The 24,415-nt window shown below is 40.2% G+C and overlaps 1 protein-coding gene across 5 annotated transcripts in view; it reads left to right on the top strand.

Annotated features, from left to right (window-relative positions):
- Positions 1–21,700, top strand: part of erbin (erbb2 interacting protein) — a 53,281-nt gene extending 31,581 nt beyond the window's left edge. For 2 of the 5 annotated variants that reach the window (XM_078272244.1, XM_078272243.1), the window contains 20 exons: positions 2,130–2,193; positions 2,532–2,606; positions 3,318–3,462; positions 4,171–4,243; positions 5,560–5,689; positions 5,829–5,944; positions 6,327–6,396; positions 8,436–8,535; positions 10,379–10,500; positions 10,905–11,078; positions 11,222–11,404; positions 11,512–11,629; positions 11,721–11,895; positions 11,986–13,507; positions 14,841–14,984; positions 16,231–16,284; positions 16,381–16,548; positions 17,207–17,299; positions 17,465–17,539; positions 17,646–21,700. In XM_078272244.1, the coding sequence (XP_078128370.1) occupies positions 2,130–2,193; positions 2,532–2,606; positions 3,318–3,462; positions 4,171–4,243; positions 5,560–5,689; positions 5,829–5,944; positions 6,327–6,396; positions 8,436–8,535; positions 10,379–10,500; positions 10,905–11,078; positions 11,222–11,404; positions 11,512–11,629; positions 11,721–11,895; positions 11,986–13,507; positions 14,841–14,984; positions 16,231–16,284; positions 16,381–16,548; positions 17,207–17,299; positions 17,465–17,539; positions 17,646–17,753 (3,709 nt within the window). In that variant the 3' untranslated portion in view covers positions 17,754–21,700. The remainder of the gene's footprint in view (positions 1–2,129; positions 2,194–2,531; positions 2,607–3,317; positions 3,463–4,170; positions 4,244–5,559; positions 5,690–5,828; positions 5,945–6,326; positions 6,397–8,435; positions 8,536–10,378; positions 10,501–10,904; positions 11,079–11,221; positions 11,405–11,511; positions 11,630–11,720; positions 11,896–11,985; positions 13,508–14,840; positions 14,985–16,230; positions 16,285–16,380; positions 16,549–17,206; positions 17,300–17,464; positions 17,540–17,645) is intronic. The other 3 variants (XM_078272245.1, XM_078272247.1, XM_078272246.1) reach the window with 3 other exon arrangements.
- Positions 21,701–24,415: the final 2,715 nt, after the last annotated feature.

The raw sequence follows: 24,415 nt of genomic DNA, 5'->3' as shown, positions 1-24,415 counted from the left end.
TACCGTGTTCATTTTATTTAGATGCATTGTAAGAGAAAAGGTTTCACCATTAGTTCCTCACAGTCTTCTTCTCTCACAACCACTGCAATGCCTCTGCTGTGTCCTCCATCCTTTTTACCGTAGCTTCACTCCCCATACCTCTCTAACTGTAGCATTAATTTTCACGGTGTTACATAAGAGCCCCCTTTGCTTACTGTGGCAGGTTTTATAATCCTCTACTGAGACAGTGTTAAGGTTTATTTCACCATTTGAGAAGGTTACAGTGCCGCTGTGAGACTAAACGTCCCATGAATGTTTGTGAAAGCTCTAGAGGATTCTGGGGGGAAGTTACTTTCTCTTTCTGTCTTCTCTCATGCTTCACTTGCCGTATCATTCCATTTTTTGTCCTTCCCATTTTCTCAGCAAAACTGTATTTCCCTATTTGCCTTTTCTATCCTTTCCTCCCTCTGGCTGAGTGTCTTTTCTTATCTCCCTCACTTTCCTCTTTCTTCACTGACTAACTGACAGGCCAGTCAGGGTATACAGTGCAGTGCTGCAGCTCAGAGCGGATCCTCTCTTCTCGCTGTGTTTATGTGACAGTGGCCAGACCTGTTAAAGACTGGAGCCCTGACAAAGAAAAGGACTAATGATCGGGAACGTTGCCAGAGCAACACACAAGCATTTCAGAGATGTAAACAAATGTGTGCGTGCACAAAAGGGGGCGCAGTAGAAGTCTTCTCAGGGCTTCCACATAGAAAGTGCAGCCTCTTTTCTCTTAGTGCAGACACACACCAAGCACATGCATAAACCAAATGTTTCTCTGTATTTTTAAGAAGGATTGATTTTATCAATGGTGAACTCGCTTTCTAGATGAGCACAGCTCATTCTTACCCTTTCAGCTCACATGGGGGGCTCTGGTGTTCTTGCCAACTTTGAGGTAAGAATGGCACAAAGCTGGCTAATGCATCAAGTACATCAACATGATTAACGTTTTCATAGTGCAGCAAGTACTAAAATAAAAATCACCTAATGGTTTAAATCCTATTCATGATTTGTGCCGTATGTCTTACATTCTCTTTTTATGAGGAGCCCCTAAAAACAACACTACACAGTACTGTTGGTGGGCCTCTGCTTTCCATTCCTGTGCTGAATCTCACTCATGTTTTAAGAAAACACAGTTCATCCCTGCTGGGAAAGGATCATCATAACTGTTCCCAGACAGAACTTGGTGCAGCTCCATTTCATCTCCACTCATGGTGTCTTGCTTTCGTTTCGTACGTAGAATCGTTTTGTTGAACTTGTGATTCACGCTTAAGAAAATCATTCTAGTCCTTATCTGGCCTAAAGTTGATTTGTTTATCCCAATTCTTCATCATGCCAGAATTATACAATTTAAACTCTTGACCCCAGTGTGTTTTATAAATAGTTCAGAGGAATTGCCTTCAATCAAGAACACAAATAATACAAATGTGTATTTTACCTTACTCTTTCAAATCTTTAACTCTCATTTTTGAGACTTTGACATTGTTTGTTTGTCTGACATCAGTTTAAACTGAGTTGTGTATGTTCTGTGATAGCTACTATTTGATGCTGCCATTTAGGGTTAAATGCCCTCAAAGGCATCTTGTCAGTAGCTTTTGAGGAATGGAAAGAGTGATATCTGTTTTGCTGCTAAGAATGTGAAATAACTTATATATATTATATAACCTTTTATAAGAAATGTCACGTCCACTGTGTCGGGCACTGGTAATAAGCTAAATACAGTTAATATCGTAAGCAGTTGAATAGTCCTGGTTTTTATCTGCTTGTTTACAGTGTAGCAGAGAATGTAAGACTGTGACCTGAATGTGGAGAGAAAACTCTGCGAGCAAGGCTTAGGGCTAGCATACGTCACATTTTCCATTATTTAAAGCATATTTCTGTCACGCCTGAGCTGTAAAAGGTATTTATTTTCTCATAAAATTATTCAGTGAAAGAAGCAAAGGCAGAGAGCATGTATGCTTTCCAAAACATAACATGAAAATTGACATTTCATTTTTTCTTCTTTTTGGCTTCCTTTTTCAAGCACATGACCCACATTGCTTATAATCCTGGCTGATTTTCCCGTTAATGTTAAAATCTCCCTTCCTGTCTGTCCTGTGTGTCTACAGAAGCATGCAGAAGCTCACACAGTTGGAGAGGTTGGACCTGGGGAGTAATGAGTTCACTGAAGTGGTGAGTATCCGTCAGTCGGCCTGTCGATGCCCAGGGCTTCCTACCTTTCTTGTAGTGAGCTTCCTTAATCTCTTCCCTTCTCATTCCTTTATTTAAAGGGAAGCGCTGTTTTTTTATGTGCTCATTTGTTTTCACTGGAAGATGGCATGAATTAATACATGACAATCTGAGTAGAATAAATAACCGGTCTTATGATTACATTTTTAAGCTCTTCATCCTGACACACGCACGCACACACACACACACACACACACACACACACACACACACACACACACACACACACACACACACACATCTCTATCACTTAACCTCCTTTCTCCTCTTTACATCCACAGCCTGAGGTGTTGGAGCATCTGACTGGAATCAAGGAGCTGTGGATAGATGGGAACAGACTGACGTTTTTACCTGGGGTATAATTTACAGTCAATCCTATACACACTTTCAAAGGCTGCCGCACCCCAAAACAACACCTTCAGATTATTCCCCTTGATTTTCAATCTATGTGTCCACTCAAATCTTCATCAAAATGAACCATAGTCAGTTTGCATCAGACTTTAAGCCCTCTGAAAACCTGCAGCGACGGAGCTGCCGTTTAGAAAAGACCCTCTTGCTGGGTGAACACAATTAAGACAGTTTTACAGAAGTCCCAATAATAATTACAAACATCTGCAGCCGTGAATTCATTATTTTCCTTGAACGTAATTAATTTATAATGATGTTTTGATAGTCGGAATGTGCTACATGAGATTAATTTTTCATCCAAATGACCAGTTTGTTTGTAACTGGGTCATAATTAAAGCATTATTTCTTCTGCCAGCATTTCAACAGCATCAGCTGTAATCACAGTCTGGTCTTTTAAAGGCAGTGATGCCTGTCGGGAATATAAACCAAAACTAAATACAGCAACTGTTTTCCTTTTTAAAAATTGTAATAATTTGACTAACTTTGGGATGTCTGGGATGTTCCGTTCTTAAATTACTTTACGTTACTGCTGAGGATGTTTTAGGGATTGTTTTAATCCACTGCTTCTGTATTCAACCAGCACAACTGCCTAATCCTTGGGTAATGACGATTCAGTGTGAATACTGTGTGTTTATTGTGTCTCCCTTTTATGTATCCAGATGCTTGGGATGCTAAAACAGCTGGTATACCTGGATGTGTCCAAGAACAATCTGGAGATGGTAGACGAGCAAATCTGTGGCTGTGAGAGTCTGCAGGACCTTCTGCTCTCCAACAATGCCCTCACACAGCTGCCAGGCTCCATTGGTAAATATTACAGCGCATGCAGATGTTTTATTTGAAGAAATCCATTATTAAACACCTCAAATCTATTTTAGCTATCGCCAATGTATTTCTCATTCCTGGAGCCATTCCTGTGTTGTTTTGTACACATTTATAACGTTATAACAACATTTTTATAACGCTAAACATGCACCAACTTTCAAAAATTATACTGCAAGACATCACCGAAGAGGATGAAATTACTGTTTCCCCAGTTACAGTATAGGCATAGGTGCAGTGCAGTAGTGCCACAAGATCTCATAACACAGTCTTCCTTCGCCGGTACTGTGGAGTAATTTTTTCCATGTTTAGTTTTTGCTTTCATAGATGAATGGACATTGGGAATGAGTAAATCAAACCTAAATCACATTTGTGTCAAAACTGTCAACTGACAAGACTCCAGTTCAATCCATATTCACGTGTAAGATTTAGAAGGACATGTAATGAATAGTAATGTTCTTATGTGAATGCTATGCTAATTAAATCAGAGAGTGCATATGCAGAGTGCCGCAGAGTCGAGGTGGATGACTACTAAACGGATTATAGTATTGACGGCGGAATGAAATAATACAATTAACTGCTGTAATGGATAGTCCTCTTTGTGGTGCAACAGCAAGTTATGATCAATAACTGCCCCGAGCTGTTGTATGCATCGCTCTAATTCTTTCCCTCTTTTTCTTCCTCTTACTATAGGCTCACTAAAGAAACTTACTGCACTGAAAGTGGATGAGAACCAGCTGATATACTTGCCAGACTCAGTTGGAGGGTAAGCGTAAACGCAATAGCTTTAATATCGGCAGAATAAAACCTTGATCAGTGGATTATCATGCCGTTTTCATCTGCCACCCCTGGATTGCATAAAACGTCTGTCTGGATAAATCAGATATTCCCATTAAACATAATGTGTTCTGATGCTTCATTTGTTTTGGTCTAATACTGATGATATTGAGTAACTGGATAAAGGCAATGAACAACAATAATAGTATGAATAACAAAAATTGAATGTCATGGTTCTGAGTCTACCATATTGATTTCCGGAAGTGGTTTGATTGATTGATTGTGGAGGGGTCGATTGTAATCTTTGGCCAGATGACCCTGCAACACAGGGATTAAATCAGCCATAGCCATTCTCAGACTGACATTGTCTGCAGCAGGTAAAGCCGTAGTGAGTGGTCTACACCCTGACCCTTCGCCTAATCTGAATCATTGTGGTCCAACACAAAGATTAGGCTCCAATTTTATTTTATCCATCCATTCCCACATCCATGAAAGAGACAAATCTACATTGACTGACAGTTAGTACTGCAGCTGTACAGTTCATCCATTGTTTCCAAACAACAAACACTGTCGATTATCCGATTAACGGTTAATGTTTCTCTTTCAGATTATGAGACAAAGACTATGTAAACCATAGGCTTTGTCTCATAATCCCATGCAAGGATTGTATTTTAAGCAATCTGCTTCATTTTTCTTTTATACGTAACTGATCTTATTCAGTCCACTGTAGGTGCACAGTGTTGTTTGTCCCTGTTTTATATTCAGCAGGGAGGGGTCAAATCGTGTGTTTTGGAGTTTGGTGGTTCAATAACACAGTAGGTCTCCGGCGAGTCTGACTCTTTTTGCATTCATGTAAATCCCCAGAGTGCATAGGCATTTTTCATTCAGAAGAAAGTCCCAGCTGCTCGGCTGGGATAATGTATCCCAGCCGATACATTGGCTATTATAAATGTATAATAGCCTGTGTTACAAACTGTGGATGTGGAATTGGACAAATCTGGGTGTTTACCAGGCAGGAAGGGTTTAATGAAACAATGCTATTGAGTTGCATTATGGGAACTGTAGGAACCAGAGTTGTTAGCACTTGACCCATACTAGATCGGGATTTCTCGGCCTCTAATTTTAATAATTTTATAGTTTTTTTTAACCTGTCTCTCTCAAATCTCCTAACTTCATGGAAGTACACTACCAAATCACTTTAGTTCTTCATACAAGATTAAAACTTGTTACACATAGTATATGCTGTTTATACAGTAATAACACCACATGATTAAAGTCCTCCCATCCTTCTCCTCTCTGCATCAGACTGGCATCTCTGGATGAGCTGGACTGTAGTTTTAATGAGATCGAAGCCTTGCCCTCTTCCATCGGCCAGTGTGTCAGCATCCGCACCTTTGCTGCAGATCACAACTTCCTTACCGTGCTTCCCCCCGAGGTGAGCGTGCACATTAGAGTAGAGTGTATATGTGTGTTTGAGGAGATGTGTTAAATGGTGTGGCAAGCCAGTCTGCTCATCTGTAACAGCTAGCCATGTTGGCTCATGGTTATGAGTTATTGGTTTCTTCCTCTCACAGATGGGCAAATGGAAGAATGCAACTGTGCTGTTCCTACATTCCAACAAACTGGAGTCTTTGCCTGAGGAAATGGGTGACATGCAGAAACTCAAGGTTATCAATCTGAGCAACAACAAGTGAGTCTAAACTGACAGTATTCATGACTAATAAGGGTTAAGTTTTATGGACAAATGTAATTTGTTTTGTTTACTTTGAATGATTGCAACATAGAAAGTCATTTCAAAATCATTCTCTGGTTTCTTCTCAGACGTCACTGCAAGGTTTAAACTGGAATTTTGTAGAGAAATGAATGAATCAGGAAGATAATCAGCAGATTAACAGTTATTGTCCCTTATGTTATTATTGTTATTGTTATAGAAGCACACACAAATTCTGCAACAGAACTCATTTGTTTTTATTAATTTTTTTTTATACCTTCACCAAGGAGGTTATGTTTTCGGTTTATCAGGTTTTTGAGTCTTCAAGGTTGGTACCAGTGTAGTTTTTGTTCCACTACAGGTTAAGGAGTCTTCCCTACAGTTTCACTAAACTGAACCAGATGACTGCAATGTGGCTGTCTGAAAATCAGGTAAGATTACTGAAGATTACATTTATCATGTAAAAATCACAAGTGGTAAGGGTCTCACAAAAGGTGCAACTGAGTCAGACGGTGATGCGTCCTATGGAGATTGTAATGGCAGCAGGGTTACGTGACTCGCCACAACAAACAGCTGTAAATGAATCCAGCAAGGCCAAGTTGCTCACAGGAAAACGCATTCAAAATTTAGTAAACCACTTCCAGGACATTTGATCTATACGTGACAAATGGAAATGCAGGTCAGACTCGATGAGATCGTAAACTCTACATTTTTAAGTTGTAGAAGGATCCTAATGAATGTCATTAATGTTATCCTTACATTAATACTTAATCTAGTAATCTAGCATTTTATTAACCCTGAAAAGTGGTGTGACACAGATCTGAATGACAGGAAGGCAGCAGCAACTAGCCGGAAGTAAAGCAGATGAAGAGAGATCAAGGTAACCAAAGTTGTGTTGCTTTAAGTTTGGACCTCTGCCTCGGCTAATGTGGCCCTTGACAGAACACAAGATAAGCCTATCAGAGGTGGAAATGTTTTGAGTCTGCTGAGGTCAAGTGTAAGGAAGTGGCTTCGGGTCCTACTTTGTCATAACAGTGTAGCTTTGTATGAAATTATATAAAAGGAATTCTTGAACTACTCGTATCAAGCTTAGCAGAGGAGTTTTAATGTGTGCAAAGCAATGTTGGAGAAGACGCTGCAGGAGTATATTGATTTTGGTGTGTTCACTTTGTCCAACCTTGTAAATATTTCTAAATTACAGTCTGTTGACTCTCACCGCATTCTAAAATCAATTATTCATGCTTTTTCTCATCCTAGCTGGACTATTTTGAGTCTCTGTGCAAAAGCCTGAACAAATTGTCACTGGAAAACTGCAGTCATTGCAGAATGATGTAGAACAACTGATGTAGAGCTGTCCTGGCCTCAAGTCAGCCGCCTATTAAATGAATAAAATTTAAGGATGTTCTTCTCATTTACACTTTCAGTCGCCTGCTTACCCTTGTGCACACAGAGGATTTTTTTATGGCAGTAATATTGATATTTTAGAATTTAAAAAAAAAAAAAAATCAGATAATGATTTGAACCCAAAAACATTTTTGGTAAGGTTCCCTTACATCTGTTTTTTCAACAATTGTGACCAAGAAATGTACGGGGCACCTTTCTGGTGGGCAAACTATAGAATGGTGACACGGTTTTAAAACATATCTTCGGCATTTCTGTACTTCAATTTCTTGTCATTTATCAGCTGACATAAACGCTTATGCTGATATATCTGTTTTGAGCCTATATTGCCTGATGTATCAACCTGGCCGATTAATCGGTCAGGCTCTATTCTTAACAGGAAACTATAGAGACAGGACTTCAATGTCATATGACCAGGGATTTATGAGCCGAGGGTGAATAATCCTTTGCCTCCAGGCTCTCAAAACAGCATTCCTGTAGACATGAGGTCTGTCAATATAGACTGTTTCTAGAATCCTCTTTTATCAATGTTTTTTTTTTTTTTATGTCTTCGTGTATCAAAAGTGTAATTTCCCTTGCCTTTATTGTCTTGTAAAACACTTTGTAACACTATAAAGGTGCTCCCTGTATATAAATCTGATTTACAACAGGCACAGCAGTGCTGAGACACAGGGGATACTGTTGGGCAGGTGCAACAATGATGATTGATGGAGCTTACGCCAGCTTCATCAAGGAATGGTTGTCATGAAGAGGCACCCAGAGGTGCTTAAGTAGTGTCTCAGTCAAAGCGAGGCCAGTGGGTGGTTTGGAGAAGATTAGAGGAAGATACTCCGCTGGAAGGAACTGTGGGAAATTGTGGGAAACCGCATTCATTTTATAATTAGTGCAACTTGTGTTCTCCAGTTGACTGGATTTAGGTATTATCAAGTACTAATGTTGCAGCCCAGTTCACTTGCCATGTCAAAGTGAGGCACAGAGAACACCAGGCCACTCTTTGAGCACTCTGTGTGTTGACAAAACACTGTTTATTGCAGATAGCACACTCAAACCTACTTTTTGTTTCCCACAGTCAAAGCCCCTGATCCCTCTCCAGAAGGAGGAGGATCCAGATACACACAAAATTATGCTGACCAACTACATGTTTCCCCAGCAAACCAGGACGGAGGACTGTGAGTACTTTTGCATTCAACAATACCAATAATGATAAAACAGAAATGGAATCTGGTTCAAACTGCAAATGTTTCTGACCTGTTTTCACAATTCAGTTCTTAGCAGTGGGGCTCATATTAAAGATTTAAGCTTGTTAGTCAATTTTTTACCAGGCAATCATTCAACAATTCAATTCATATAATATGAGCACAACTTATAGGAATAAAACACTGATAGAGTTTGTGGGAGTTGATGGGCCATGTCCAGTATAAAACTAAAGTAAGTTTGGTTATAAGTGGTTTTGTAAGCATGTATCTAACAGTAAGTCATACAAATCAAATTTTTAGGTAAATTAAATGTATTTTGATGTCTTTACCGTAGCAGTCTTATTGGTGGCCTGCCAGGATTCCTGTATTCATATTTTATGAGAGACCTCGTTACCTGAGACCAAAGCTGCAGAAGAAACCCTCATCTTCGTCTTGTTAAGCATCTGTTAGTTTGGGTTGGTTTCCTATTGCACCAGACAGCTTGTGCTGACCCTGTTGCAGCTAAGCTTTAGAGTAATTAGTGGTCCAAGGACTACGCGCTTGAAATACAGAAATGGTAGCGAGTCAGCTGCTTGATTTTTGCATGATGTGGTGCACCATCAGAAAACGCTCCTGTACAAGTTGTACAACTGTCTGTAGGTTTTGTCCTCTATTAGATATCACCCAGCCATCTGTTTTATGCCATTTTCCACAGTTAATCTACTGGGGATGTTTCCAAAAGAGCTTTATCTGTTTCCTCGTGTTTTCATGAGACGCTGGAATAAGTCATGACCTGACTGCAATTATTATGTTTTACAATTTCTTGACATGGTGGCCACACACCAGGTGACTCATATTATCCACTGTGCATTCACACTCTGGTATGGTGTGTTAAGTTGTAGACGACAATAGTTGTTGATATGGCGTGTTCTCGGCTATTGTAGTTCATTCTGTGCCAACATCAGCTATTTCCTACACAGTATGTACTTGTTTTTAACTGTCAACTTCTAATCAAAATGTTGATACAAGTTAGCAAGTTTGTTTTAAACACTATACATCTGTGTCTCGCCAAATTGGGGGTAAAGAGCTTTTTAACACAGGAAACCACAAAGCCTAATTTACATCTTCAAGTGTGAATGACGGCTTTAAATGATATAGTCTGATATTACCTTCTTAAAAAAACAAATATATCACATCCTGATATTTTCAGTCAAGTGAATTTATTGATTCTTGGTTGTGCAATAAGTGTCAGAGACTTACAGACACGACAGAGGGAACATCACTAATGCAAGATGCTACTGTAGTTTCAGGACAGTAGTATCATCACAACAATCACCACTTTCATGACATCATGACATGACATAGTTATCATGGCTTTTCTTCTCCCTTCCCAACATGTAGGAGTCATACAGGAGTGACAGTAAAGGACAGAGAACGAGTTGAAGACTTAGTAGTTATAAATGTGTCATTGAAGTGTTGGCATATTGTCTGCAAAGTAATATTTAGCAATCATTTTGTCTGCCATAGGATTTATCCTGCCATAGGCAAATCCTGCAAGTATGTTAATTGATGTTTTATGATGGTTTATTACAACAATTCCAAGTATCAATCATTCTTTATTGAATGGTTTGGCTTGAGTTTAAGGGGTTAACTCCTGAATTTCAAGTTCCTCCACAGATCCTTCAATTTATTGGCATGCCTCTTGTAGTCTTTGCGCCATCTTGTGGTCAAAGTCAGACTTGTTTGAATTACAAAAACGCAATGGGGGGGGGGGTGACTTAAAAGGTCTTAATTTGAAACTAAGACATTCTACACCTGGTTTCTGATTTTACTTCAGACATTCCCAACTCTGACTCTGAGAGCTTTAATCCGGCTCTCTGGGAGGAGCAGCGCAAGCATCGAGCTCAGGTGGCCTTTGAGTGTGACGAGGACAAGGACGAGAGAGAAACGCCCCCAAGGGTGAGTGTGAAACTGTTGTTCACATAACTGGGGAAAGATAAATAACTGTGGGGACATGGTTTTCCAAACTGCAAGGGCGTTATTGTGATCACAAGTAATATTTTGGCTACAACCTTCACTTTGATGTAGCAGTTTTCATGAAAAATGTGCATTGTGTCCCATTTTCTACAACAATTTCAAGAGATTATTGTTGAAGTAAATAGTTCAAACCAAAATATCATTAATATGGATTAAGGAAATTGTTTAAATAAAGGCAACATAAGTGCCTTTTGAATGTGCATATGATATTGAATGCACCTCATTCCAAACTGACATTTTACCTCTCTTAGTCCCACTTCGGTTAAAACTGCAACCAGATGATTTTAAGTAATAATTTAAGTTTGTGGGTATTTGTGCTATTCCAGGAGGGAAACCTGAAGCGCTACCCTACACCATACCCAGATGAGCTGAAGAACATGGTGAAGACAGCCCAGTCTGTGGCTCACAGGCTGAAGGACGACGAGTCAAGTGACGAGTCGGGGAAAGATGCAAAACCAAATGAGAGGAACCACATTGGAGTGCAGGACGTGGGAGTTAAGGTCAGCTTCAGCTAAATGAGATATTTTACTTGGAAAGAAACCTTGGTCCCCCTTTAGTTCCCCTTTAACAAACTGCATATTCTACATGCAAGTGAGAGAACATTTTCAATAAATAACTGACCAGCCATGCTGTTTTTGTGCAGGTGATTGAGCCTCCCTATCCTAATGGTACGGCATCAGACATGGACTCCCAAATATCTACCGACACATTTTCCCATAACCCATCTGCAACAGAAACAAAAGACACTTCGGACTCTTACAGCTCTCAGAAAGTCCCAATCAAATCATCAGGGGGCTCAATGATGAACCACGAAGACACCCTGGAGGTGCTCTCGATTGTTTAGTCCTCACAATTTTAAGAAAGACGACAAGAACATTATGAAGTTTCAACTGAAAAATGCAGCTTTAAGAACGCTTTTGTCTTTGTCTTAAGGATTCTGAGGAGCTGTCTGATGAAGAGGAGGAGATGAAAATGGCAGAGATGAGACCCCCTCTTATTGAGATCTCCATCAACCAGCCTAAAGTAGTGACTTTAAGTAAGGACAAAAAAGGTAAAAGTTGTGTTTGACTGATTTAAAATATAGTATTTTAAGTGACTGTGTCTAGATACAGTACACTAACAGGGATGTTTCTGATTAACAGATGATGCAGACTCTTTGTTGGATGACACAGTGGCCAACAGCAACCAGAACAACAGTAACTGTTCGTCGCCATCACGCATGTCTGACTCGGTGTCTCTGACTACAGACAGCAGTCAGGACAACTCTCTGTGCACCCCTGAGAGAGAGGCAAAGATGCCCTTCCTACCAAAAAGCCGGTTAGTACAATTCCTCACGTACATAGAATACAAAAGAGTCTTCCTCATGTCGTCATTAGAAAACCTGATATACCTCCTTCTTTGTTTTAGGCGAGAGGATGAGAATATGAACCAGCCTAAAGACACCACCCCTCTCCTCCATAATGGAAATGGCTCCGAAACATCCCTTCAGGCCCTTTTGAAAACCCAGCAGACTCCGCCAGAGAAAATGGGTGACTACGACCTGTCCATGGAAGCCAGACTGGCCTTCATTGAGAAGGGATTTAACAACGGCATGGGCGAAACCTACACCAAGTGGGACCAGATCAATATGAACGTGTCCAAGTTGACAACCGACAACATGGTTCAGCTGGATGAGGGGAACACAACCAAGAATGGTTCAGTGACCCAGGAGGACTTGGACAGCAAGCAGGGTTTTAGCAATGACAACATGGAGCATTTTCTGAATGGAAACCAGCAGGTCAGTGACTGCATCAATAGTCTTGGGAACAAAACCCAAGCAATGAGAGTAGAGACATCTGCTGTGCATGTGGCCTCGACAGGCGTGACAGCCAGCAGTGACATGTCTCTGTCTCGCAGCACAGAGGAACTGTCTCCAGACAAAAGGTGCCATCCCCAGCAGGTGGTGAAGTCTCACAGTATCAGCAACATAGAAACAGGAGGCTTGAAGCTGTACTCTTTTGATGGGGATGATGACTCCTATGACGCAGCAGGAATGATGAGGATGGCAGGAGCCGGGCCAGGAGCTCAGGGCCAGAGCATAGTCCGGAGCAAGTCAGCCAGTCAGTTACTCAACGACCAGACTCTCCAGATCTACCCCGGCTCCTCTGCATCTTCCTCAGACCTGTTCGCCTCTAAGACCCCTGCCAGCACCAGTAGATATGCAGTCTCCTCCACCATGGCCATGGGCATCCCTCCTCCTCAGTACAACATACAGTACACAAGCAGTGCCATGCCTAAAGAGGGCCTCTGGTCCCAGAGGACGCCCATGCCCCCAGAGCACCAAGGTTACCTTCCTCCTCCTCCACCACACTCACTTGCCAACACCAACTACTCCAACCGTAATCAAGCACCTCCCTACCCTCTACAGCCCCAGCAGAGGGGGCCTCCCATGGTTCCCAAACCCCCTGGGGACATGTGGACTAAGGAGAGACTTCATTCTACTGGAGGCCAGGCTAGAAGCAGCACTCTGCAGAGGCAAAGCAGCACCGCCTCCACAGCCTCCATGGGTGACCCGAGGCGTATACAGGTGCCTGACGGTGAATACATGACTTACAGGGACATTCACACCCTCGGAAGGGGGCCGCTGGCAATGAGCCAGGCCATGCAGAGGCCCCTCTCAGCTCGCACTTACAGCATCGACGTACCTGGAGCTTCCAGGCCTCTCAGCGCCAGGCCGCAGCCCCACGAGCTTCCAGAGAGGACCATGTCTGTCAGCGATTTCAACTACCAGCAAAGCAGCCCCAGCAAGAGGCACAACACCAGGGTGAAGTCTGAGCACTCGCTGCTGGATGGGCCTGGACAGGTGTCAGGAGGAGTTGGAGCAGGAAGGGTGCCAGTTGACTGGAGAGACCAGGTGATGCGGCACATCGAGGCCAAGAAAATGGAAAAGGTAAAAAGTACTACTGTAAATGTTAGTAGTAGTAATAATAATAAATTGAATTTGTGTAGCACTTTTCATGGAGTCAAAGTCGCTTAGTAAACACCGTTTCAGGGTGGAATTGATGTTTATTTTGTAAAGTGTACCCTATGACGTGTAGATCACACTTATATGACCAACAGTATGAACACAATCATCCTCGCATGGCAGCAAAACATGATATTCATATAAAGTCCTAAACTTGCCGCTATTACATTAGCTTAAATTACTTTGATAGTACCGAAGACTATCGCGACATCATGTATATAAGAAGAAAATATCTGTAAATCTTTTCATTTGCCCATTTTAAAGGGTTGTTTCACCCAGTTACAAAAAGACGTGTCACTTGCACATAGCCCTGCAGACAGTTTTGGTTTTGTTTGCCCAGACTTTGAGGTATCTGCCTCTGAGAGTTCTGCTACTAACCCAGTCCAATGGAGGTGAGAGGAATTTAGTTTGTGGCGCTCACAGCTTTGAGAAAGTACAACAAATTATTTTTTATCTTTATCTTTCTAGAAACAAGATCCCGGTTAATCTGAATAATCCACAAACCTCCCTGTGTGATTTATCCAGAATAAGAGGGATCTGCTTTTTGGGAGGGATGTTGCTGTTGAATTTTATGTAATTGTTTCCGTGTTGTGAGCGCCACAAACACAATTCCTTTCACCTCCATTTTAAAGGTGTAGGGATGGGGTTTGATAACATTTCATATTGTACACATTACCGTACATCATTGTATCAGTGGCCTCGAATCTGAATCCACTTCAGAATCTGCTCATGACTCTGAATTCTTTTGTATCCCTTATCAAATCTTTCAAGGTAGTTTGTTTGGAGGGGAAAATAGACATCTATCAGTTAAAAAAAAAAAAAAAAGATGGTCTGACCATGTTCAGTCACTTCTTTATTTCTTTGCAGGTACCTGTAGTGTCAGAGACATCTAAGAGACATTGTCAGTGAAAGATTTGATAAGGGACTTTTAACCGGATCCAAAAATGGAATCATGTCGGCTACCTGAACCTTTCACTTCATTTGGGTGACTCAAGAAAACATGGGCAAATAAAACCAAACCTGTATGGCTGGATACCATTGCAGATATTTGTGTGAATCGACCCTTTAATATGCAGTCAGAAGTTTGCCGAAGCTTACTAACCCAGCTGTATGCACAGTATGCCTCACTGCATGTTTGTCTGGATACGCTGTAAACCTTTTTGTTGTGTCTTTTATGTCATCGCTCATTTGGTGGATTGCATGGCCCCGGCTGACATGTCGGTTGGTGCTGGTTGTTCCATGTCGTCCCTCTGTTCAGAATGCGCTGTCTCGCTCCTATAATTCCAATAACGCTCCGCTGAGCTGGTCTCACTACGGCAGCTGTAGGGATATGCATGCCAGCCAAGGTTCTCTGGTCTTTAGTGCCAGGGACGGACAGCCCTACGGAGCTCTGGGCTTCTGTGTGAGTACTGTGAACATGAAGTTAGCTCCTGCAGCTCATACTTAGCCAGGGCTTCCAGCTCCTGCTAGTTTCACATCCTTTAGAAGATGAGAATTGTCTGTTTCCTTCTCTCCTCGATGTTGAGAAGTGATCACTGACCTCAGAATCTTTCACTTGTCCTTTTATAGGCAAGTGAAAGTACAATTTCTCTCCTAACGTCTGATTTCTCACGACCACAGACCCTTTCTACGTACATGTGACTGTCTTCTCTGAGTGACAAATTGATGAATTCTAGTTTGTTGTGTAGTTCCTCTGAGTGTAATGCAGTATGACTTGTTTAAAAAGGGGCCTACTAATGTTTTTGTACCATTATCCAATTTGTGTAGTGGCTTTACTACCTCCATGATGGAATTACAGAAAGACAGATCTATACAACTGAAATCTGACTCTATTGATGAAGGCTGCTACACATACATTCAGCAGTTATTTAAAATATACTTCTTCGCAAAAACGTACAGGCTGTGTGGCATAATTAATTTTGTCTACCACATCTTATTCGAGCAATGAACAAGAACGATGTTTCTGTCTTGTTATAGTGCAACTGGAGACTTGTATTTCTAGTGACTCATAAACAGAAATGTAAAGTCATGTATGGTACAAAACACAGCCCCTTTTTAAAACTGCCAGGTGCTCTAACATCACAATCATCCCGGTGTGCGTTATCCCTCCACCCTGCCACTCGCATCCTGTGTTTGTAATGCATCCGAGCAACCGTGATTTTCTTCTCCTTTTTAACTGCACTTTCGATCCTTACTTTGCTCATTCATCATCTTCACTTTAACTTTCAATCACTTCAGAATCACTTCATATCCTCTCACTTTATGTGTGGGGATGAAAGCTGTGTTTGCAAAAGGTAAGTGGTTAGAGGTGTGTCTCTAAGGGATTTAGAAAGTGGTTATTAGAATCTGTAGAGGAGGGAAAAAAAGTGCTGAGAGAGAGTTGTTAACCCCCTTGTAAGCTAATATTCAGAATTAGATGCTGATTAGAGTCTGAATAGAAACTAAGCACAGTTTAATCTCATTTGAATCAGATGTGTCCCTTTCACCTCCTTCCAAAGCAACACATCACTGCTCAATGGTCATTACCAGACATGACAAATATTTGTGTCAGTATCTAATTATCTGTCTCTTATCTCTTGCTGTAAATGAGTTTCAGTTGAGTGAGGTTTGGGCACCATCTTAATGATCAGCACTTTCTTCCCTTTCAGGATGATGTGTTTCCCCAAGGGCAGCAGAGCTACACCATGGACCCCCACAGAAAAGTAGGTTCTCCACATACGTTTAGCGGCAGAGCAAAAAATGTGGTTGTCGAATTTAAAAACGACGGTTGTTCACCTCTGTGTGTTTTTGTTTCCTAGGTGCCTTTGATGAACGGTCAGATGGGCCCTTCTGTTCGTGCTCCGGTGAGCCAGGCGCCCATGGCCCGACACCCTTCCAGAGAGCAGCTCATTGATTACCTGATGCTCAAAGTCTCCCATCCGCCCCAGGGGCCCCCACGCGTCCCGCAAGACGCACTGCAGCAAGAGGTGAAGGATGGTGTTTGTGTCAAAGGACTTGAAGCAATACAGACGTTTTTTAAAACGATTAATTTGAGTTTGAGGATATTCTTCATTTGCTTGGCTGAAGTTTGATTAAAAAAATAGTTTTACATTTTGGGGAAAACTCTTATTCACTTTCTTGTCGAGCTTTGGATGGGAGATCAACACTCTCCCATTGGCTACAGCCAGTAGTTGGTTAGCTTAGCATAGCACATACACTGAAAACAAAAAAACATAAAGATTTAACTAGTTAATCAGTGAGCTTTAGAGATGCTTGTAGTTTGATTTTGTTAATTTTGGATAGAGCCAGGCTAGCTGTTTTCCCCTGTTACCAGTCTTTATGCTAAGCTAAGCTAACCACCTGCTGGCTGTAGCTTCATATTTAACAGACAGATGTAAAAGTGGTTTTTAACTTAGGAAATAAGCTTATTCACGTTCATTCCTAAGGGAATCTTAGGCTGTAAGAATCTGGTCTCTTGTTGTTGTTTATTCCCCAGAATTTAGTTTCATATACAGCAAGCCAGTTAAAAAAAATACCTGGACCCTAACAGGCGGTGGTTGTTTAAGGCTCATGTTGGAAAATTGCATAATAAACAGTGAATGGCTGTGAATACGTGGCTGATGAAAGTATGTGGGTGTGTTTTAGATCCGTCTGAAAGTAGAGAAGAATCCAGAGCTGGGTTTCAGTATATCAGGAGGAGTGGGAGGCCGGGGAAATCCCTTTCGTCCAGATGACAATGTAAGTTTTATTATTATAGTACCATACCTTTTTATATTCCATTAATATTTGTATTATTTTCATAGAAATTGAATTGTTTTGTACAGCCACTTGGGAAAACATTCAATACAACTCAGCAGCTTTTAATACGTATAGTTTAATATGATATTTTCCATATCATTTCAGGGTATATTTGTGACAAGGGTTCAACCTGAGGGACCGGCATCCATGATTCTTCAGCCTGGAGATAAAATCATCCAGGTATTCTGCTAATAGAACGAAGCTCTCGTCAAAGTTTCTGTTATTATTTAAAGGTTTGTTGGGATTTTTCTCCACGTTAACAAAACAAATCTGTCTCTTCTCACAGGCAAATGGCTACAGCTTTGTGAATATAGATCATGGGTATGCAGTGTCCCTCCTGAAGACGTTTCTGAACACTGTGGATTTGACTATCATAAGAGAAGCGCAAGCATAGACTCAACTAAGACCTCTAAAGAAGAGGGACATGAGAAAAGAGACAAACGGAGACATTTTTGTTGAACCTCATATTTTTATACACAGAGGAGACTGACCTGTTGATACCTGTTGGGACTATTTATAGTAGAGCTCTGCATAGCCTTGATTAAACAGGGAAAACCACTGAATGTAGTGGATCAAAGTGAGACGGCGGCAAACCTCTGCAAGTACGAGTCCTCAAAAGGCCATCACTGTGGTATATATATTTTTATACAAAAGAAGCTGAAGATGTGACCTGCTCTGATGCAAATGATTACTGTGGTCTCTGTACAGATCATCTTTTTTTTTTTTTTTTCTCCCAAACTCATAAATTCTTCTAGATTTAGGTTTTTATTCCTGCGGATTGACGCGAGTTGACCACTAGGGGACAGGGCTCCCTCTCTCCTGTCGTTCAATTAGCCTATTTTTATTCTTTTTTAAACATGTTATTTTAGATGTTGAAACCATTTTCTGGTCTGCCGTGCGTTCATATATGGAGGACAATGTTACGTGCTTTTTATGTGGAGACGAATGTAGGTCAAGGAGGGGTTTGACTTTGTTTTTTGGGGAGGGTTTCTTTTTTTTTTTCTTCTTGCAAGATCGAAGAGTTGAGAAGAGGAAGTCATCCACCCCTGCTTCCATAAACCTGTGAGCACCCTCCAGCGTACAGACACTTCTGTTCTCAGTTCCATCCTCACAGCGACTGCTCTGCATATCACCCAACCAGACCACTACTACCTGCGCTGTGTGGAAACAATCCCTCGCAGTATGAATGAATCACAGCTTCTCCGATGTTGGGGCGGGGGGAGTAGTCTGCGTGTGGTCATTTAATAAGACTGGAAAGTGGGAAGGAAATTTAAATATTGGCAAAATGGGAGAGGAGAGGTATAGCATGTTTGCTCACCCTGTTTTGCCAATCAAAAGCTTTTGTTTAAAGCAAAGTTAGACATTTTGGGAAACGCTTATTCGCTCTCAGGCGACGTGTGAGAGGAGAATATTGACGCACGAGCAATAAGAGCGGTATCGATCGATCGATCCTCTCTACCGCTACTCTGCTCTCTTTTTTTTCCGCCAGAAAGCGAATACACATGCTGCATTTCCAAAAATGTCAAAAGCTATTCTTTTAAGCGGAGAAAGATATGGCGGTTATGCCAGTTAACCAAAGCAAGTTTGGAAATTGTGGACAGAAGGCAAAGACAGACAACTTAAGAAAGATATTTGAAAAAGAACAGGTCAACGTTTCACTCATAATGTTTTATTTTTTTAAGGGCTTCATCTTTCAGGCAGACATTAGTGAGATAAGTGTTTGTTTTGAAGGGGTTTCAACATCTGTCAGTTTTATTTTTGTCATGGGAGAAGACCACAGTTTGCCTTTTGTTGTCTAAAAATGTTGTAACATGCTTTTTACTTTGGATCACTCTGGAGCAGTTTCTCAAGCTGTTTTTTTTTTTTTTTTTTTTTCTTTGCTGTACAGAGAGTAGAGTTGGGAGAAACAAGTTGTCAAGTGCCATAGACCTTGAACTGTTTGAATAGGGGAGGACCTTTGACCCCAGAACCCAAGCAATATAAAAATAATGTTCACATCCTTCTGAGTACTTTTGCAGCATAATGGCTTAAAAGCAATATTTTAAAGCCTTCATTTTCATTCAAAAACAACATCATCAGATAGCATTTTTTTTTTATTTTTTTTTAAACACAATCTTTTGGTAATCACCGACGATTTTACATGAATTTTATATTGTGAAGAAGAATCTTCTTTTGTAATGAAATAGCACAGGAAATATATACAGCATTGCTTAAACAAAAGATTTCTCTGCATTGTGTATAAGTGAATGTTTGTGTCACTTTGCCTAAGAAGAGCTTTTTACCGTTTGTTGCTTAGATTACCATAACTCCTGATGTTTATTTGTGCAAAATCAACTTGCACCGTTGAAAATCCAGTCAAAGCTGCATCTCAGAACATTCCTAATGTTTGTCAAATAAGTGTGTCAGAAGGAAAGATGTTTTTTAAAGGCAACATGTCACTCTGTGCACCGCTCTGTTGATATTCATTCACTGGTAAAAACTCTTCGTTGAGACGTGTTTCCAAAAGAAATGGAAATGAACAACAAAGTGAGTAAAGGCCCGGTAAATTCCAACAATACATTTGTGACCACTGAATAGTTTGTAATAGAATGTTATCCTACAGTGTTTCAGCAAATGGCATTCCCTCAGCTTGTTTACAGTGGATTGTGTCATCTACTGTTCCCATATGTAGTTAAGCTTGACCCATAGGTTATGCTTGAGGCACTGCCAAACCAAAATAAAAACCCTGTGGTAATTAACAAAATGAAATACCCCTTTTAATAATAACAGCCGCACTGTTTTAAGGTAGCTGTTCTAAGTGAAGCTGTACACTTCATTTTTTAGACTAAATCTAAGTAAATGACATTAACAATGTGCATTTCCCAAATTTTTCACAGAATGTAGTATTTTACACATGAACTGTTTATTATTTCTATTAATTTTGTTGGTGATTTCTGTTGACTTTTTAAGAGTGGGGGGAGGGATTTCTGCGGTAAGTCACTTTATATTCATGTCAAAACAAATGTACATCGTAGACAATCTAGGGAGATAACACATGTAGTCACATTTTCTTCATTCATGTCCGGGCGGTTTCATATGCTCCCATATTCTTATTTATTTAGTAGTCTTCTCTGGTTTTTAGACCTTACTAATCAAATTGTAAATACTCAAAAAATTGAGAAAAGAATTAACGGCATTAGTGACTTGCGATTGTAAAACCAGCAATAAATTGCAATGCAGAGGCACTCGTTTTAATGTATAGCTAGTATTTCTAAGGTTTCTCTGGAAACAGCCACAGTGAGATGATGATTGATATGCATTTATCCAACATTCCAGATTTTGTACATAATTACCTGTTTCTGAAGTAACCTGTGGAAAATAAACTAATGCTCTTTAGCAAAAGATTCTTCTGTGTTCATTTCATCCTCTGGGTTTATCTTTTTAAACCAGTGCAGTAAATGAATAACAGTACAGATGCACAGTCCAATGTACAGCGGACTGTATGTGTGTTCAGGCTGCATTGGTTACAGTATAAGAGATGTATACAGCGATTAAATTAGCGGTATAGCACCAGTAATCCCAATAATGAGTTTAATTCCTACTTGCTGGTAAATCATGGTGCTGTATGTAAAATGTCACCTAAAGGATTACATGTGGACTGATGTGTGGAATTAGGTAAGCTTGTGCAGACGAGACTATAGTTTGAAATATATTATGAAAATGCATAAGTTCAGAGGTTTTTTGGAACAGACCCGTGTGTGTAGGATGGTACGGTCAGTTTAACACTGCTGAAGGCCTTTTACACACTCAAACCATGCTGATGTTTTAAATTGTAATTTGCATTGAGCTTCCTCTGCTTTCCTCTGAAATGTAATACTTTCTTCAACAGTTTCCATTAAAATGTAGCAAAAATCTTTATATTTTTTGACTAGATTAGACTTGTGAATGTTGTGTTGAACGAGCATTCTGTCATGTCAAGTCATGTCATGTAACAACATGGCCGTACTTCTGGTGCCACCCCAGGCCAGACTTCCATGTTTTTCGTGACATTTTTCCTCCTTTCTATATTTATTGTGTAATGATCATTATATCCTCACATCCTTACCGTCGGCATGGCTATAGACCTATTGTATGAGTGCAGGAAGCATTGTTTTTGTTTGTCTTACACACCCTTAATTGATGCTTAATTACTTCATGAAATAGTTATATTACACAAAACTTTGAACTGTGATTTGTATAGCAAAAATGATAGCAGAATTTGAAATGCATAATAAAATCATATGTAGGTGAATGTACATTTCCAAATTTCCTGTCACCGTTCATTTATAGATTTATGTTGATATAAAGGAAGTGTGTCACGTGTGTTTTGACTTTTCGATCTTTTGCAGTGGCTAAATGCCTCAGTACGCTCTTTCTCCCCTTTCTGAAGTGTACCTGCTTGTTAGGACCATTTAAGCCACTATACATTTTATGACATCTGAAACCAGTTAATTATTTAAAAACCTTTGTCATAACCTAACATCACTGAAGTAAAAAAACAACACAGTCTCACAATACAGTGTCATTTTATAAGACTAAGTGTTTTTTTATTAAATGAATGTGCTTTTTGTATTATTTAAGAATGTCCCAAATTCAGTCATACTAATGGACTGTTAAGTGCAGGCCTGTAGACTAAGTCACTTCTAATTTATCCAACATTAATCTGACACAAGTATACAGTACATCATTTTAATCTAGAAATCATTTATAGACTACATCTTTTATACTGACTATTAGAGCAAGGAAATATGCTTTTAAAGAAGTTAGCTTTAAGAAATATCATCTGATGTAACTCTTTCTATTGCTTAAGATACGTCCTTTGTCGACTAAAACACAGATGACCACTTCTCTCCAGTTCTCTTGTCAAGGTAATCCTGGATGTACTGCAGGAACACGAAGTCGCTTCCTGTTTGGACATTGGCGCAGTGCACATTATCCTGCAGACTGAGAAAGGCCAGTAAATGTCTGTAAATATTGAAATATTGCCATAAATGATTGCCATTCTTCTGTCTGGTGCAGAAATCGACACCTGTGTGAGGGAAAAAAAACAGAGTAAGATAGATAATCTTGAATAAGTTATAAAATAAGGATAAACATGAAGCTAGTTTACTGAACGTACGTTACTTTACGTATCTTTATACTCTGTACGCTCTTTATTTAAGCAGAAGTGGACGGTCACTGTTGAGCTCTATAGGACCTGTGTGAGGAAAAGAAGTGAGACAGACAGAGTAAGACAGATACTCATTGATATATTGAATAAGTTAAAAGGATAAGCAGGTGCATATATTTTACATAATGACATACATTATTTATCTTTATATAAGTCAGAAGCTGATCACCTTGCTGTCCACGTGCAGGGTCGGCAGCAGCTCAGGAGGTGGAGGAAGAGAAGAAAAAGATATAAATGAGTAAGACAAATAATGGTTTATTTATTAAATCACTGAGAACCAGGTTTTACAAAATAACATTACTTTCTCAGTCAAGTCAGAGGCTCTTACATGGTGGAGTAGGACAAAAGTACATTAAAATGGTTAGTAAAACAATATTTGAATTATTGAATAAGTATGGATAAGCATACTATTTAGCTAAACAAAATTACAATACAATAATACACATGTCTTACTTTGTCTTTACATTGTAGACTATTCTAATTCACTTTCTCTTAAGTCAGAAGCTCGTACTTACCTTTTTGGTCCACAGTGAACAGCAGCGGCTCAGGTGAGAGGGAACAATAAATAATGGTCAGTAAGATAGACAAATTAGTTTTTAATTACTAAATAAGTGATATTATATGAACACAGATGTAGCATGCAGTTTGTAGGTAGGTTACATAATGTTGATTTGTTGATCTGTTTTTATATTGTAGACTGTTCTAAGTCACTTTCTCTACCAGTCTGAAGCTCATACTTACTTTTTTCATCCACAGTGAACAGCAGCGGCTCAGGTGGAACAATACATAATGGTTAGTAAAATGGACAAATAATCTTTGAACTATTAAATCAGTGATAATATATGAATGAGCAGGTGTGGTATAGAGTATGTAACTAGTTTACATTACATCACTATTTGTCTTTATATTATATTTTATTCTAGATCACTTTCTTTCTAAGTCAGAAGCCCGTACTTACTTCGTTCATCCACAGTGAACAACAGGTCAGGTGGTGGAGTTAGCTCAGAGTAAAGTCAGACAAAAATGGTTAGTTAGACAAATAATCTCTAAATTACTGAATATTATAAATAATACATATTTTATATTGTTACTGTACCTTTTTTGGCAATATTAATTTAGGTATTTTTAACCTCTGGATGAAGATGTTAAGGAGGCATCCTAATCGTGCGCCTAACGTTGGGCAGACTTTAACCAAACTGCCCTTGGGGAGATTTCTTGGTGACTTGGTGCCATGAGGTTTGCTTATATATTTGGATGTGCGGTTTTTGTAAGTGTCCAGTGCATTTCCAGTCAATTGATGATATGGGAATAAAGTGCTTTGTCTTCTCTTTGATAGTGCAGCTTTTTTGTAGGGGAATATGGTGTTCATTTGAACACCGACCAAGCTGAAGGTTCCTTGCCCTGCCAGACGCAAAAGCAACTTTGTCTTCATCAGCCCCGCCAGACGCAGAGGCTACATGCATGGGGTGTCGACAGCCCTGCCAGACGCAAAGGCCGGCCCTCAGGGTGAAAGAAATAAAGTCGATCGATCCCCAATGCAAAAATGAAGAGATACACAAATATATATACAAAGGATTTACAAAAAAAGCCCCAGTGCAAGACGATACCCGGGGTGTTGACAGCCCCGCCAGACGCAAAGGCTACATGCATGGGGTGTCGACAGCCCTGCCAGATGCAAGAGCTACCTGAGGCATCGCCGGCCCTGCAAGACGCAAAGGCTTCCCTTGTCTTCATCAGCCCCGCCAGACGCAAAGGCTACATGCATGGGGTGTCGACAGCCCTGCCAGACGCAAGAGCTACCTGAGGGCATCGCCGGCCCTGCAAGACGCAAAGGCCGGCCCTCAGGGTGAAAGAAATAAAGTCAATCG

Source organism: Sander vitreus, chromosome 16, assembly GCF_031162955.1.
Source record: "Sander vitreus isolate 19-12246 chromosome 16, sanVit1, whole genome shotgun sequence".
In the NCBI taxonomy this organism is placed as follows: Eukaryota; Metazoa; Chordata; class Actinopteri; order Perciformes; family Percidae; genus Sander; species Sander vitreus.
Note: the sequence above shows the minus strand (reverse complement) of the source record. Positions and strands in the feature narration are given on the sequence as shown.